At 44.2% G+C, this 14532-nt stretch overlaps 1 protein-coding gene across 2 annotated transcripts in view; it reads left to right on the top strand.

Moving 5' to 3' along the window:
- The first annotated feature begins 1423 nt into the window (after positions 1 to 1423).
- The window catches only part of RAB11FIP1 (RAB11 family interacting protein 1), a 35609-nt gene continuing 22500 nt past the window's right edge, over positions 1424 to 14532 (top strand). For both annotated transcript variants that reach the window (XM_037831370.1, XM_037831369.1), the window contains exon 1: positions 1424 to 1847. In XM_037831370.1, coding sequence (XP_037687298.1) covers positions 1477 to 1847 — 371 coding nt within the window. In that variant the 5' untranslated portion in view covers positions 1424 to 1476. The remainder of the gene's footprint in view (positions 1848 to 14532) is intronic.

The raw sequence follows: 14532 nt of genomic DNA, 5'->3' as shown, positions 1-14532 counted from the left end.
CGTCAACAAGGTGATGCTTTCTCCTTGAAGACTGTGGGGTTCTGGTCTGGGGCTGGCTGCCAGGTGACCCTTGGTCCTTGGCTTTTTTGTCACACGGCAATGCACATGGCACTGTCTTCTTTCTCCTATGAGTTTCTTTGACTTTCAGCTTCTTCTCACTTCTTTCCATCTGACTTTCTTTCTGCTTATAAAGGACTCCAGTCAGCCTGATTCAGTGGGGCCACACCTTAACTGAAGGAAACTTCAAGACAGCCTATTTACAATGGGTCCACACCCACCAGAATGCCAACCAAGAATATGTCCACACTGGGGTAAACAATTCAATCCACCACAGGGGTGAAGCACCACTGCAGGATTAACAGAGGGTGAGTGAAGCAATGTGCAGTGTGGCTTTGAGGGACAAGCGCCTGGACACCAGCTGGGCAACTAGCAGTAGTCCAAGACTGGGGGTTCTGAGGATCTGAAGAAGCACAGGGCGCAGTCAAAACATCAGACTGGGAGTTAGGAGACCTGGGTTCCAGTCCTGGATCTGCTACGGGAGCTTGACCAAGTCCCTTCTCTATCTGGGCCTTTCTTTAGAAGTGACCTTCACAATCTGACAAGGACAGTTGACCCCGTGAACTAGGATATTGGAAATGAAGGGAAGCTGCCTCGCTAATGGACTTTTGGAAGAAGGAAGTGGCTGAGTGGGGGCGCCCAGAGATAAAGAGGAGGGAGGGAGCGAAGAGTGCCCCTCCAGGAGAAATGGGGAACCCGGGGAAGGGCCTCGGGTCCTCTGCTTTGGCAATCCCATTTTCAGTTCCTCCTTTCTTCAGGTTCCCCAGCTTAGCCTCGCCTTATTTGGTGAGGGCAGGGCAAAATAGGCCACGCCCACCCGGCTTCACAGCCCCTCCCCCTGCACCTTCTCCTCTTAGGCTCTCAGCACTCCTCCTCCTTTCCCACGCACCTGGCACCGTTTCTGCTCCCGCTTCCTCACCTTCCTTCTCATCTTCATGGTTACCGGGCACTGTGCTAAAAACGCCGATGCATTTTTAAAACAGCAATTTTATGAGATGACTCTGATCTGCACCAGGTCACACGCCTACCAGATGGCGAAGCAGTGATTAGAAATTAGGTCGGACTCCTGCGTCAGGGCTTTGGCGAGACCCTGTTCGACCGTGCGACCCTTGGCATCCCGGCACCCCATCCCTCCCCCTCTACCTCCCAGATCTGAATCTTGGAAGCCCCAGCCCCTTCCCACGCGCCCTGCCTGCTCCTGCCGCTCCCGGGGCGTTCTGGGTGTACCCGGGCTGCCTGCGCGCGGGAGGCCGGGTGGGGGCGCGGGCAGGTGGGGCGTGGCCGGGGCCGGGAGGGGCGGGCCCGGGAGGGGGCGTGGCCGGAAGCTTTAAAGTGGCTGGGGGTTGCGGCGGGGTTGGCCAGGGAGTCTGCGGGCGGCGATCTTCTCTTCATTCCGGAGCGGTCTGCGGCTCGGTCACCATGTCCCTGGTGTCCTCGGCGGGCCGGGGCCCGGGGGCCGTGTGGTCCCCAACCCATGTGCAGGTGACGGTGCTGCAGGCGCGGGGTCTGCGGGCCAAGGGGCCGGGGGGCACGAGCGACGCGTACGCGGTGATCCAGGTGGGCAAGGAGAAGTACGCCACGTCGGTGTCGGAGCGCAGCCTGGGCGCGCCCGTGTGGCGCGAGGAGGCCACCTTCGAGCTGCCGCCGCTGATGTCCGCCGGGCCCGCGGCCGCCGCCACCCTGCAGCTCACCGTGCTGCACCGCGCGCTGCTCGGCCTCGACAAGTTCCTCGGCCGCGCAGAGGTGGACCTGCGGGAGCTGCACCGCGACCAGGGCCGCAGGAAGACGCAGTGAGTACGCGCAGAGGGAGGGGGCCGGCGGGGGAAGGCCCGGGTCCTGTGTGTGTGTGTGGGGGGGGGGTCGGGCCTTGTGGGTTTGGTTGAGGAGCAGCATTGAGCTCTTGGAAATCAGGGGCGGCACCCGGGGCGTTTTGTAATCTGTAGGACGCCACTTCGTGCCCGGCACATAGTAAGCATTTGCTGGATTTTTGATGAATTGAAAATGTATGTGGGCAGGGAAATTCCTCTTACTTCTGTGTGCGTGCGTGTGTGTGTGCGTGCTTGTGTGTGTGTGTGTGTTTACTACACGCAGTACGTGGAAAGTGGTTCCGCTGGACTGGACACCTGGAGCTGGGATTGAATGGGCCAGGCCACAGCAAGGGTTAACAAGAGTGATACCCGCCGGCAGCTAACCCTGGGACGCAGTGGGAACATTACAGTGGGCGGTTGGGGGTTGGGGGGATCTGGCTACCCCTATGTTAATTATACCCACCCGCCAAGAAGTTGGTGAACAACTTGGTCTTTCCTTTCTAGCTGAAAATATTAGCGGCTTGCCCTGGGCACCAGATAAGCGAGGATTTCCCGGTAATGGCGGGAGCCTGGTTCAGCCTTGGCCCAGCCAGCTGGGAAGTAGGCGAGGTTTCCCTTTGGAGTTTGCCAGCTCCTCACTCCGGCGGGCTCCTGGGGGGTGACTGCTCACCTGTTCCTCCCCAGTCAAGGGTTCCACGTCGGATCTCTCCCTTCCTCGGGGAAGGAAGCAAAAATCAGTTCACCCCAAGGTGACTTCTTTGTTCTCTTTCACAGGTGCTCGGAATGGGCAATGCTTAACCCGGTGCAACAATTGATAGCTGTGCTTCTCTGGTATACCAGAAGTTAGCCTTGTTTAGCTTACTTGGGTTACTTTGCTGGACCTTCAGTATGTAAACCAGCCGTTTTACCATCTAAACCCTACCGTTTGTGAAGCACACTGAGTCACCTTGTGCATTTTAGACTAACACACAATATTTTAACTTTCTCTTGGGAGGGTTTGAACTTAGCAGGGTCCCGTGTTTGGATGGTGGGTCTGGTTTCAGCATGCTTGCTTGCAGAGGTTATACCCGATTCACTTATCTGGCCAAAGATGCTTTTCTGGGCTCAAATCCGATTAAAAAAAAAAAAAAAAAAAAAGAGAGCCTCTAAGTGGGTATGGATTGGGGGATCTCCTGGCATCAAGTTACCAGCCTTAAGGAGAGCAGTGTCCAGGAGCTGAAGCAATGAGAGTTTTCCACCTGATTAAATGACACTTGGGACTTTGGGTTGGCTTCCTTTCCTGCTTCACCTGGTGCTGCTGGCCATCCTTTGTCGAGCCCCATCCCAGGATGTGTAGATATTAACTTCCATCTCTGCCATTGGTTTCCATGGAGCATTTTATCCCTTTGAAAGATATAGCGCATCTCCCTGCTGGAGATGGAGATTCCAGGTTCCTGGGTCTGGTGCCTGCTTTGGTCCTGACTCATTGTTGTGCTTCACGCTGCTTGGTCTCTGAACCCCCCAATTTCCCTATTTATAAATGGAGCTTGTTGCCAGATTTAATGGGTAGCTCAAGATGGTTCTGGGTTCCCAGATTAAAAGGGCTATTGTGTAGAAACAAAAGGTTCTGTAACTACATTGTGAGAGATGAAAACCCCCCTTAAGCTTCGTTTTTCAGATCCTCTACGAGGTAATCCTAAACCTAGATGGTTAGTTACTCCTTTTCTATCATGTGAGCTGATTACACTCAGTTACAGTATCGACTGGCAGAAAGGTGGTGTTTAGTTGATGGGTTTTTAAAACTGCGAAAGAAGGCTTTTCTTCTCTACCAGTAGGCAAAATTGCAAGCTTTCCATTCACCACTTCTGGAACTTTCCAAGGGGCTGGGGCAACCCCATTGAACTAAGCCTGTCTGCTGCCCTGGTAAAACATAATGGCTGCCCTAGATGGCTGAGCTTTGGAGAATGGGATCGCACGCTTTCACTCACAGTAGCCCAGGAGATGCAGAAGTTTAACAGAAACTGGTTGGGCCAGGAAAGTCACTTAAACTAGTTATTAACGGTTGACTCCACCTTAGACATTAAAAACTAGAAACAAGACGAAAACTCAGACCTTGGTCTATAAGTATGTGTGTCTGATTTAATTTCTAGCAAAAAAAGAGTTGCTGCTACAGAGATTGACTTTTGTCTTGGATACAGAAGCTGAAACTTAAGGCTTGAAGAACTAACCACGCTAATATTTCTGTTTGCTCTCCTTATAAGCCCCTATCTGTCATATTTATTTGGAATCAAGAGACTGCTTTGTATCATGTCTCAGAATTTGCAGACCTCAAGTTTAGTGTGATAATACTACATTAAAACACCAATCAGAGACAGACATATAGATAGGATACATATGAAAGGGAAGAGAGCATGCCCTTTTAGTTAATAAGAAATCAGAATGAATTGATTTTTACATTTAAACATCTGCTAGAGATGTGAGATCTCAGTGGACCAAGGTAAATAAAGGAGTAAATGGAAATCACTTGAATCCATAGTCATACCACAAATCTGAATCTGGGAGGCATAGTCAGATGACCACATGTAGGAATCTCTGGTCAGTTCTAGTCTCATGTAGTTTGAGAAACCCTTTTAGCATGCTAAGAGCAAGAAACTTTGGGGAAGTAGTCTCTAAGGACAGATTAGCCTAGTGAATGGAAGGCCATTGTGTAATTAAATACCATGAAACTTAATAGTGTTAACAGTCTTCCAGATAGTTTGAATGATGGAGGGTAGTTTTATTTCTATTGAAAATTGGAGAGGGAATTCAGTTACATATGAAAGCATTTCGGTATTATAAAAGTTAGATGTTTTGAAGCACTATTAAGTATACAGTGAGATGCTGAGATAGTTGCCAAGAGAAATTTGGATTATTAAAAAGAAAAAAGGGCTAGGCAGTTGTTTTTTCTGGGAGAACTGAATATATAGAAATCACTTCAAAGATGACCACAAAGATCTATAATTTACAAATTATGAGAAATCAATATCTGTGCTTATTATGCCTTTGGGCTTTGTAAGTACATTTAGAGTTTCATAACAGATTGGAAAATCTGAGCAAGGTTGTGCACTGGTTAAGTCTTTTCCTTCTTGGGATTCCCCTGATAGAAAACAGTGGGCCTTACTGGAAACTCACCTTCCTCTCACCAGTCACAGTTCCCTCCCACCCTAGTTTAGAAAACTGATTGCTCAGTGCTCAAGACTGTTTTCTCTGTAAGTCCTGGGATAAACAGTCCTAACCTGCTTATAGCAAAGGAATGAAATGACTAAGAAGGGGGAGGGTACCTCAGAGTTTTTGACTGATGTAAAAGTTGTTCCTTGATGTTTCTTTTTATGGTGTTCTTTGATTATGATTTCATTTTAAAACATGCAGTTAGCATGGGAAAAATTCTAACTGCAGCTTTTCCTTCCCATCTTTAAAGTTCATCCGTTCTCTTTAAAGTTCATCCGTTCTCTTAGTAAATAGTTTTTAATGCCTACTGGGTGCCACACACTGGGTTGGCATTGTAAACAGTGGTGAACAAAACAGGTGTGATCCCTTCCGTCATGATGCTCAGCCTTTTGTGGGAGTCGGGGACAGACATTTAAACAAATGAACTCGTAAATAATCATGTATTGTGGTAAGTATTGTGGAGAAAGAGGACAGGATATTGCTAGAGAAAAGAGCAGGAAAGACGTGATTTAAAGGAGACTGAGGAGCTTTTCAAAGCTTGAGACCTGAAAAATGAAGGATTTTTCTAGGGAAGCAGCCTGTGCAAAGGCCCTGCAGCGGGAACACCTGGGAAGCTGGAGCGACATATTTTTGGAGATTCAGTTGACCGGACTTGAGATGGATTGGATGTAAGAGGAGTAAGAGGAGATGATAAGAAATGAACAAATAAAATAAGGAGACTTACGCAGTTGAAAGTGAACCAGGAAGTGGTGGCTGCTTTCTTTGCCCAACAGTTTCTGTGATACGAGGGTGAGGTCACCATTAGCAAGACAACTTTGGGCAGTGACACCCGTGAGTTGCGTCTTGTTGGAGTGAATTAGTAGGAGATACCATTGAAACCAGGGTGTATACATGTGTGGCCTCAACTACTTAAATAGCTTTAATACAGGCTAGGTCTTTTTTTGAAATACTGGAGGTGGCTTAATCTGACTGCTGTGCTCCAGCATAGCTGATGAAGTCGGTGCTTCAAGGAACATAGGACTAAGAGAAGGAAAAAATAATATATAACATAAGGAAAGATAAACCTACTAATGAAAAATAAAACTATGAGGCAAGTAAGTGAACCATTTATATATTTTTCACAAGAGGGAATGTAAGTGTAGAAAAGAATCTTACGCCTTTTTCATTTTGCTTAAACTTCCTTTTGGTAACAGACTTTCTTTTAACATTTTTTAAATTGTAAAATATAATATATATATAGAAAAGTGATAACTTTCAAAGTACAACTTAACAAATAGCAAATTTTGAAGAATGTTATGGGTTACAGTTCCACCATTTCAGTTATTTCCTTATTGTGAAATATGACATATATACAGAAAGGTGATAATTTTCAAAGTATGATTTAACAAGTAGTTACATAGCACATTTCAAACAATGGTAACAGACTCTTACTGTATTTCTATAACTACCATCAGAGGTCAATTTTTAGAAAAAAGTATCTGATATGTGATTTTAATTATAATTATTAAATTAAAAATATTTTAATTACTTTAAAAACAATACATGAGCTTATTAAAAATGTTATCAACTCCAACACATATTTGCTGATCTCACCCTTACTCCTTCTGTAACCTCAGATGTCTTTTAAAATACTCTCATTTTAATTGCTGCGTGTTCTGGAAAATCATGCTTCCCACCGTGTGCTTCTGGAGAGACAGCTAGCTCTGGCTTAGCTCCCGAAGGGGTCAGAGCCCTAGCCCCGGATGGAAAGAGTGATAGGTCATTTTACGCCTTTTCTTCATCTTAGAGCAACTCCCTGGCCTTTGGTTCTGGGCCTGGAACATGCCTCTGAATCTCAGGCCCTATGAGATCCCCCCAAATCAACACTCAGACCTCAGAATGGGCCTGTGAAGAAAACCAGCTGCCAAAGGATAATCTATCTTGGAAAACACTTGGCCATGGGATCCAGCTGAATCTGGAAGCTCAAACTTGACTTTCACTTGCTTCTCCCTTGGGCAGGGACGACTTCTGCCTTGTTCTGTGCTGTGTGACCCAGCTGTGTCTTTGTGAGGGAGGGAGGGAGTGGGTGGGGGTTCCTGTAGGCCCAGAATGGACCGTGCAAGCTTACGTGGAGCTCCACGAATTAAGGACTAGAGGTGTCCAAAGTTTGAGGTCAAAATTCCTTCCCCCAGCTTTTCAGTTCTGGGTGTGGCTTCCTTATCAGTGCCTTTTCTTAACATCAAAGGGGCTAGTTACCTTCTGAGCTGGGAGGCTAATGATGCCTTTGGCAAAGGAGCCAGTTTCAGCCACTAATGAGTGGAGAAATTCCTTTCCTGCAGGGAGAAGTCAGTAGATAATCTGTTAGAGAAAAATCCAGGGCTTTAGTCTTTAGGGCATCCCTGGGGGACACATTTAGGAATGTGCCTGCGGAGAGGGGAAAAAAAAAAAGCAGCTGTAATTAAGTGTCTTTTCCTGAGTGCAGGCATTTGAGTGGGGTAGGGGGAAAGCTTTTGTATGCAATTCCAGAAGAATATTTCTGGGGGTGTGGCTGCCACGTCCTTCACTTTTTAAATTCTCTTTTATTGACAAGGCCAAAGTAGAGCAGTTAGGAAGCCTTGTCTGAAAAGGGCTCTTGTTATGGTAAAGAATGGGTGTCCTGTGCAAAGGGTGGTGGCTGGGTTCTGGGATGTTTCTCTAAGGGTGTGAGCTCCTAGAGCCCGTGAATTGTGACATAGGATTCTCTAAAATGGGCCATTTCATTTCTGCTGTTTTCCAATTTAAGACTTAAAAATGCCTTTTGGTGGCTTAGAAATGCCTTTCTAAGTCCTCTGGTTTTTTCCCTTGTTTGGACTTAATTTTGATGACAAGATAAATCGTCAATACTCTGTTCCTGTGTCAGGAACTCATAGAAGGGAGTGCATGCGTCTGTTTCTGGGGGGTATGAGAAGGTTATCTGTTGTCTGAAGTTTGCATGCTTGTTTTCTTTTGTCCTGGCCAAGGGATGGCAAACCAAACTATTGCATTCTGTTTTTTCCATTCTGAAGGTCTCTTGTCTGAAGAAATACAGTACATCACTGGCATACATTTGGGTTAATCTGGTGGTAGAATCTTAACGTTTGTAAAGAATGATAAATAGATGAACTTACTATTCTCAGAGAATCTTAAATGCTGACACCTACTGTTTCCTTTAGTCTTAGCTTATTAGGAAGTTTCGTATGGCTGTCAGTTTCGAAAACATGTCTTGATTGATAGACATAAGTAAAATAGGCCATCTTGGGTATGTCTGAGATATTTTGGGAGCCCTCTTTTTTGTCTCTCCTTCCTATGTAGAACCCCTCTTGTAAGGATCATTAAATCTTTCCACAAGTTATAGAAAAAGATACACTGATCATGGTATTTAAAAACTTATTATTTTTTTTTAATTTTGGAAATTGCATGATATAAACCAAATACAAAAGTCCCTTCAAATGCAAATTGTTGTATTTTGTATTTGCATGGATACATTTTGGGTACATAGGAATGGTTGATATCCTAAATTCCCTTTGAGAACCATCTGAATGGGTAAATTATGTGTTATGTATGCACTTCCCAAAATATCACATAGCCATTAAGGAAGATGGGTATGAAGATTGTAAGGCAATGATGTATACTGTGGAAAAATAAAATTGTACATATACCTTGGTTACACTATGGTAAGGTCTTTCCATGTATTAAGCCATTTAATCTCCATAGCATCCTTGAGAGGTGGGTGCTCTAACCCTTGTTTCGGAGAGGTTTGGTAGCTTGCCCAGTCTCTTAGCCAGTAGTTGTTAAATTGGTAAAAAGTATGCATGAAATTGAGTTCATTTCTAAAATATTATTCAAATTCTCCAGTAACATGTTTTGATTACGTTCCAAGAGATTTCTGTAGAGCAAATAATATAGGAAGGATCAAAAGCATTTTTAACTGCTTTTGTCTGTCGTGTCTCTTCTACCATGTCTTTTACCAGTTCCAAGGATCACGTTTGATGGCTATAAATGTCCTTTCGTTGCTGCTAGAATGGCTGTTCATAGGGATTAGGGTAACAATTTTAAAAAAAGAGCCACTCGCCACTCTTGTGATTTGTAAGGAGATCTTCCAAGTAGTTGACGAGGGCCACAGGAGAAGTTCCGGAATGTCTAGGGAGGACAGGTTGGTCGGTTGTTTTCTGTATTCAGTTTTAGATCATTTTGACCAGCTGCCTTCCTCAGTAATAAAACCTGCTAAACTACATAGTCTCTGTAGGGTACATTCTCCAGGCGTTTTATAGGCCGTAAACATCTGTGTTTGTTAGGCTTCTTTTCTAGGCCACCAAGAGGAGAGTTGGGTCATCTTGCCCATGTGGAATGACTTTTTCAGAGCCCTTTTAGATGTTCTCAACTGCTAACCACATGATTTTCAGCCTTGTTTTTAAATCTCTGAGGGAAACGATTGATGAATTGCTTTCTAAAATGTCTTCGTCGGAGAAACAGCGAGTGCATCGTCCGTCCCAAACATGATGATGGGGGTTCTTCCTGCTTCTTTCCTCATCTGAGGCCTAATCCCCTGTGTCCCGATGCTTGGTTGCCATGGAGGTGGCGAGTGCTACAAAGCAGGGTTGAGATTTTGAACGGGAAGTAGGTTATCCACTGGGGACACTGGATTTCAGACTGTCCCTTGACATCAACCCTAAAACACCTGAAGCATTTGCGTAACACGTAGAGCTGGTGGTCTTTCCTGCCATGCCTTGCCTGGAGCCTCCCTTGCTGGATTCAAGGATGTGGTTTTTCTCATTTTGCTGGAGAGCCCCTAATTAGGTGGTTCTTATCACCCCTTGGGGTTTGAATGAACCTTATTTGTGAAGAAATTGCATACTGTAGCAGGAGTTTCTTTTCCGTAGACCTTTATTTTCTCATGCTTCAAAAAAAGAAAGAAAAGGCAACTGTTGTCCCAATGTAAAAAGCACTTTGTGATGTTTGGTGAATGTGCTCTCTTATTTCCTTTGGGGGTGAGCTTTTTTTTGGGGGGGAGGTGGCCTCTCTATCTTTGTATTTCCAGTCCATAGCTTGCAATAGAGGCTCAAAAAAAAAAAAAAAGAGAGAGAGTTTGATTTGTATCTTTGAGGCCATCATTTCTCGGTATGTATCTGCCCTCTGGAATGTTTTAAGGGAAAGCCCTGTTTGTTTCAGCTCTAGAAGATTATTTTTGAGACATACCATTCAGTCCTTTACAAGTATAATCCTGGATGTCTGCATGTCCTTATATTTCCCTTAATAAGACAACTTTTTGAAAGTGTAGAAGAGTTAAATGACTTTTTGGATATTTTTAGTCGTTGCCTTGGTTTTGACCAAAAGAAAGAAAAAAAAAAAAAAGAGCAGTAAGGTAGCTTGTTTGGATAATACGCATTTTCGCTTGGGTTTGCCTTGACCATTTCTGGAAGGGTGTGTAAGAAACTGGTGCAAGTGGGTTCTCTCCGGGGGAGGAGGACGGAGGGGCCCAGGATCAGGAGTTAGAAGGAAGACATAACTTTTCATTCTATATCATGTTGCGTGGTTTGAATTTTTACCCTGTGCCTCAATTATTACTTAAAAATATAGCTTCTGTATGTCTCCTGTCCCTTTCTAGATATTCAAAGAAATATCTGTTTACTTTTTTGGAGAACTGAATTTTCTTTTTTTTTTATTGCAATTTTGTTGAAATATATTCATATACCATAAGGACTGAATTTTAATGATAAGTAAAAATAATTATTTGCATATTTAAGAGATCATTTAAATTTAAAAAAAAATTTAATAATTCGATTTTATTGAGATATATTCACATACCATATAGTCATTTAAATTTTTGATAGGTCAGAATATGGGCTTAAAAAAAACCAGCCAACTTGCTATGTTAGGATCGTGCTTTCTTTGTATATCCTGCCTTTTGGACTAGGGAAAGGGACGACCCTGGTTTCTGAGCTAGCTCAAGCTCTCTGGGCCTCCAGAAAGGTAATTCTAGCCCCCGCCCAGGTGCCATCCCACACTGTGATGCTCTGCAGGGACTTTTATTATTCATGAACTACTTCCGGGAGGGGCAGGAATTAAGTGAACTGAAACCCAAACGGGCAGACACCCTTGAAATTGCAGGTGAAAAGCCACAGAAGGGTTCCGGTTTGCGATTTCTTGGGGTGAGACTTTCAGGGACCCTCGACTTTCACTGTTCTGTCCAAAGTGTGCCAGTGTCAGCTATCCTTTGCTTGAATGGTTTTTGAATTTGGTGATGAGGATAACGTGGGTAATCCAAGAAGCAATTCTGGTCCTCCTTTCCGGCTTTAATAAACCAGCACAGGTTTTTTCTTTTTTAAATTTTGAATGTTTGTATGGAATGTGCACCTACCTGCGAGCCTGGCTGCTTTTCGCATCCCAAAGTGGCCCTGCGGCTATCTGTGGCTACCTGGTATCTGTTTGTTTTTTTTTTTTTAATGCAATTTTATTGAGATATAGTCACACACTATATAATCCCCCCAAAATATATAATCAATGGCTTACAGTGTCATCATATAGTTGTGTATTCATTGCCACAATTTCAGAACATTTCCATCACTCCCCAAAAAATAAAAAAATAAATAAAAATTAAAAAGGAGCACCCAAAACATCCCACACCCCTCACAACCCCTCTATTATTTATATCTTTTGACTTTATTTTATTACTCATCTGCCCATGCACAGGACAAAGGGAGTGTCAATCACAAGGTTTTCACAATCACAGAGTCACACAATAAAAGCTATATAGTTACATAATCATCTTCAAGAATCCGGTCTACTGGATTACAGTTCAACAGATCAGGTATTTCCTTCTAGCTATTCTAACACACTAGAAATTAAAAAGAAATGTCTGCATAATGCATAAGAATAATCTCTAGAATGACCTCTCAACTCCATTTGAAATCTCCTAGTCACTGGCACTTTATTTTGTTTCATTTCTTTTCCCCCTTTTGGTTCAGAAGGCTTTCTCAATCCCTCGATGCTGGGTCCATGCTCATCCCGGGAGTCATGTCCCACGTTGCCAAGAAGATTTACAGCCCTGGGAGTCACGTTCTCACATTCTGGGGAGGGCACCGAGTTAGTCTGCAGAGTTGGCTTAGAGATACAGGCCACATCTGAGCAACAAAAGAGGTTTTCTGGGGGTGACTCTTAGGCATGGTTATAAGCAGGCTTAGTTTCACCATTGGAGAGAAAAATTTCAAAAGGGCAAGGCTCCACATGGAGTTCTTGGCCTACCAAATTGGAAGACCTGATTGTTTAAGAGAATATCAGGAATTCCCCAGGTGGGGAAGTTTAATAGTTCCACATTTTTCCCAGTCCCTCAAGGGGACTTTGCAAATACTTTTTTATTTTCTGCCCTAACTATTCTGGGACATATTGGGGGGGTATCTGGTTTTAAGGTTGCGCGGTTGGTGGAGTTTCTAGTTATGCCTCCTGGTGGTGGTGGAAGTTTTCAGAACAAATCCCACTTTGGTGCCTGGGGATTTGAGCATCTAGTGTAATAGGCTCCTCGGGAGGTTTCTGGTGCAGGCCGTAGCTTCCCTCAGAATAAACGGGCTTTGGCACCGATACTCTTGGCAGGTGGGCCTGGTCGCGGGAAGTGTCCAGCGGCCTTCTTGGAAGGCATGTAGCAGCCTTGCCTGCTTTCAGCAGAGTGCCCTGACTGGCCCTTCTCTCCCTGGACGGAGAGGTAAAACCCTGCCTGGTCAGCTTCTGTGGTCGTCTGAACCTCTGCACTCAGCTTTCAGCAACTTCCCCATTTCAGGTGCCTACAGTTGGTATTTACACAAGTTAACCACCCTTCATCACCAAGGCTACCATTTAGCACATGACTGTCAGAGGAGGAAAATACAAATAATTCTCTCAACATCCAACTGACAAATATGCAAACTATGCCCAGCCAGGCCCCGGAACATGTACTGGAAAGACACTAGGCTGGCAGGGCTGAAGTTGTGTCTAAAGACCTCGCCTCTTCCGGCACCCAGTGCTTCCCCACCCTACCCCCCTCCAGCCGTGGACTGTGGTTTTAAAATCCACAACAGTTTCTCCTAAGGGTCTGATATTTTAGCGCACAAAATTTCATGAGATCTAGGATTTGTTTTGTTAATCCATCATAAGTTCTTGATGAGTTTGTATGCTGGACTTTATGCGATCATGATTGATTGATTGTTGGCAAGCTACAGATGTCCCCCTTTCTCCTTTTACCTTGTGATATTTACATTAGAAGCATAAATTTGCCTCGGAAAAAAATCTAAATTTTAGCCTTCCTCTCTGTATGTTGGAAAAAGTAGTCCATGGAAGATAAGATAGGAGGGAGAATGCAAAGTGGGAATCTTGGTGTAGGAGAACAGACTTGAGTTTTGGAGAGAAGCAGAGCTGGTTCAGCATCCTGGCTATTTAACAGTTGCGTGGATCTTGCACAAATTACCTAACTTCTGGGCTTTGATTCTTCGTCTGTGAAATGGGTATAATATACCCTTCGTGTCATTCTCATGAGACTTAAAATGAGGATGTTTCTATGTACGTAGGGTGCCAGGGACACTGTTTCCCACTTCCCTCTGCTCCTTTAAGTGCAGAATGAGCTCAGATCATGGGGATGCTGAGGGGCCCTTTAGCAAGACATGGCTGAAGGTGAAAAAGGAAGTTGTGCTGATTTGGGCAAAACCATCATCTCCTTAAAAGGCCACTGCCCTCGGCTCTTAAGTAGGTCACTGAACAGAGCATTAGAATATGGGTTCTCAGTGGGCGAGGGTGGCCTCATGGACTGCTTTCAGTAGACCTCTGTTTGGAGTTGTTTGCCCCATGGTGGATATGCTACACATCTGGCTTCACTTTCACAAAAGATATCAGGTCCCCAGAAGAGAAATAAATACCAAGGAGAGATTTCCTTTTTCTAAAGTTTTTATTTCAATGGTGTTGGGTTGATACAGTATCATTTGCCATTATCTTGAAGTAGTTTGCAAGTGACCAAGTGAAACATTTGAATAATGTTTGAAATGTCCTTTTTCTGATTATCATGTGAGGGAGGAATGCCTCCTTTCCAGTTTCTCTCTCTTTTTTTCCTTTACTCTGTCTTACATTTTCCATTACTTCTTGCTAGAGACTGTCCCTCACAAACTTTTTTTTTTCTTCTGAGATGTACACATAGATTTGCACTTTCTTCTTAGCTGTTTGGGGATGATCTTTGCATTTACCCTACTGAAGGAAAACACCAGTCATAGGAAATGATTTGATGGAATGCTTATTTTGTTTTTTCTTAAATTATAAAGAATAGCTGTTTATTGAATCTTAGGATATCAGGTGATTACATAGTAAGTACAGAGTCAGACCCGATCTTTGTCTAATGGGTGTGTTCTTAAATATAAAACCACAATTCTGCCCTCATCTCTTACCTGCTACCTCCAAAGAGAGAGAGCATAATAATGTGTTTGTATAAGAGATCGGTAGTAACAGAGATAAGCGGCCAGTTAATGGGGTT

The sequence above is a fragment of the Choloepus didactylus genome, chromosome 3, assembly GCF_015220235.1.
Source record: "Choloepus didactylus isolate mChoDid1 chromosome 3, mChoDid1.pri, whole genome shotgun sequence".
NCBI classification, from domain to species: Eukaryota; Metazoa; Chordata; class Mammalia; order Pilosa; family Megalonychidae; genus Choloepus; species Choloepus didactylus.
This window is presented reverse-complemented; position numbering and strand designations above follow the sequence as displayed.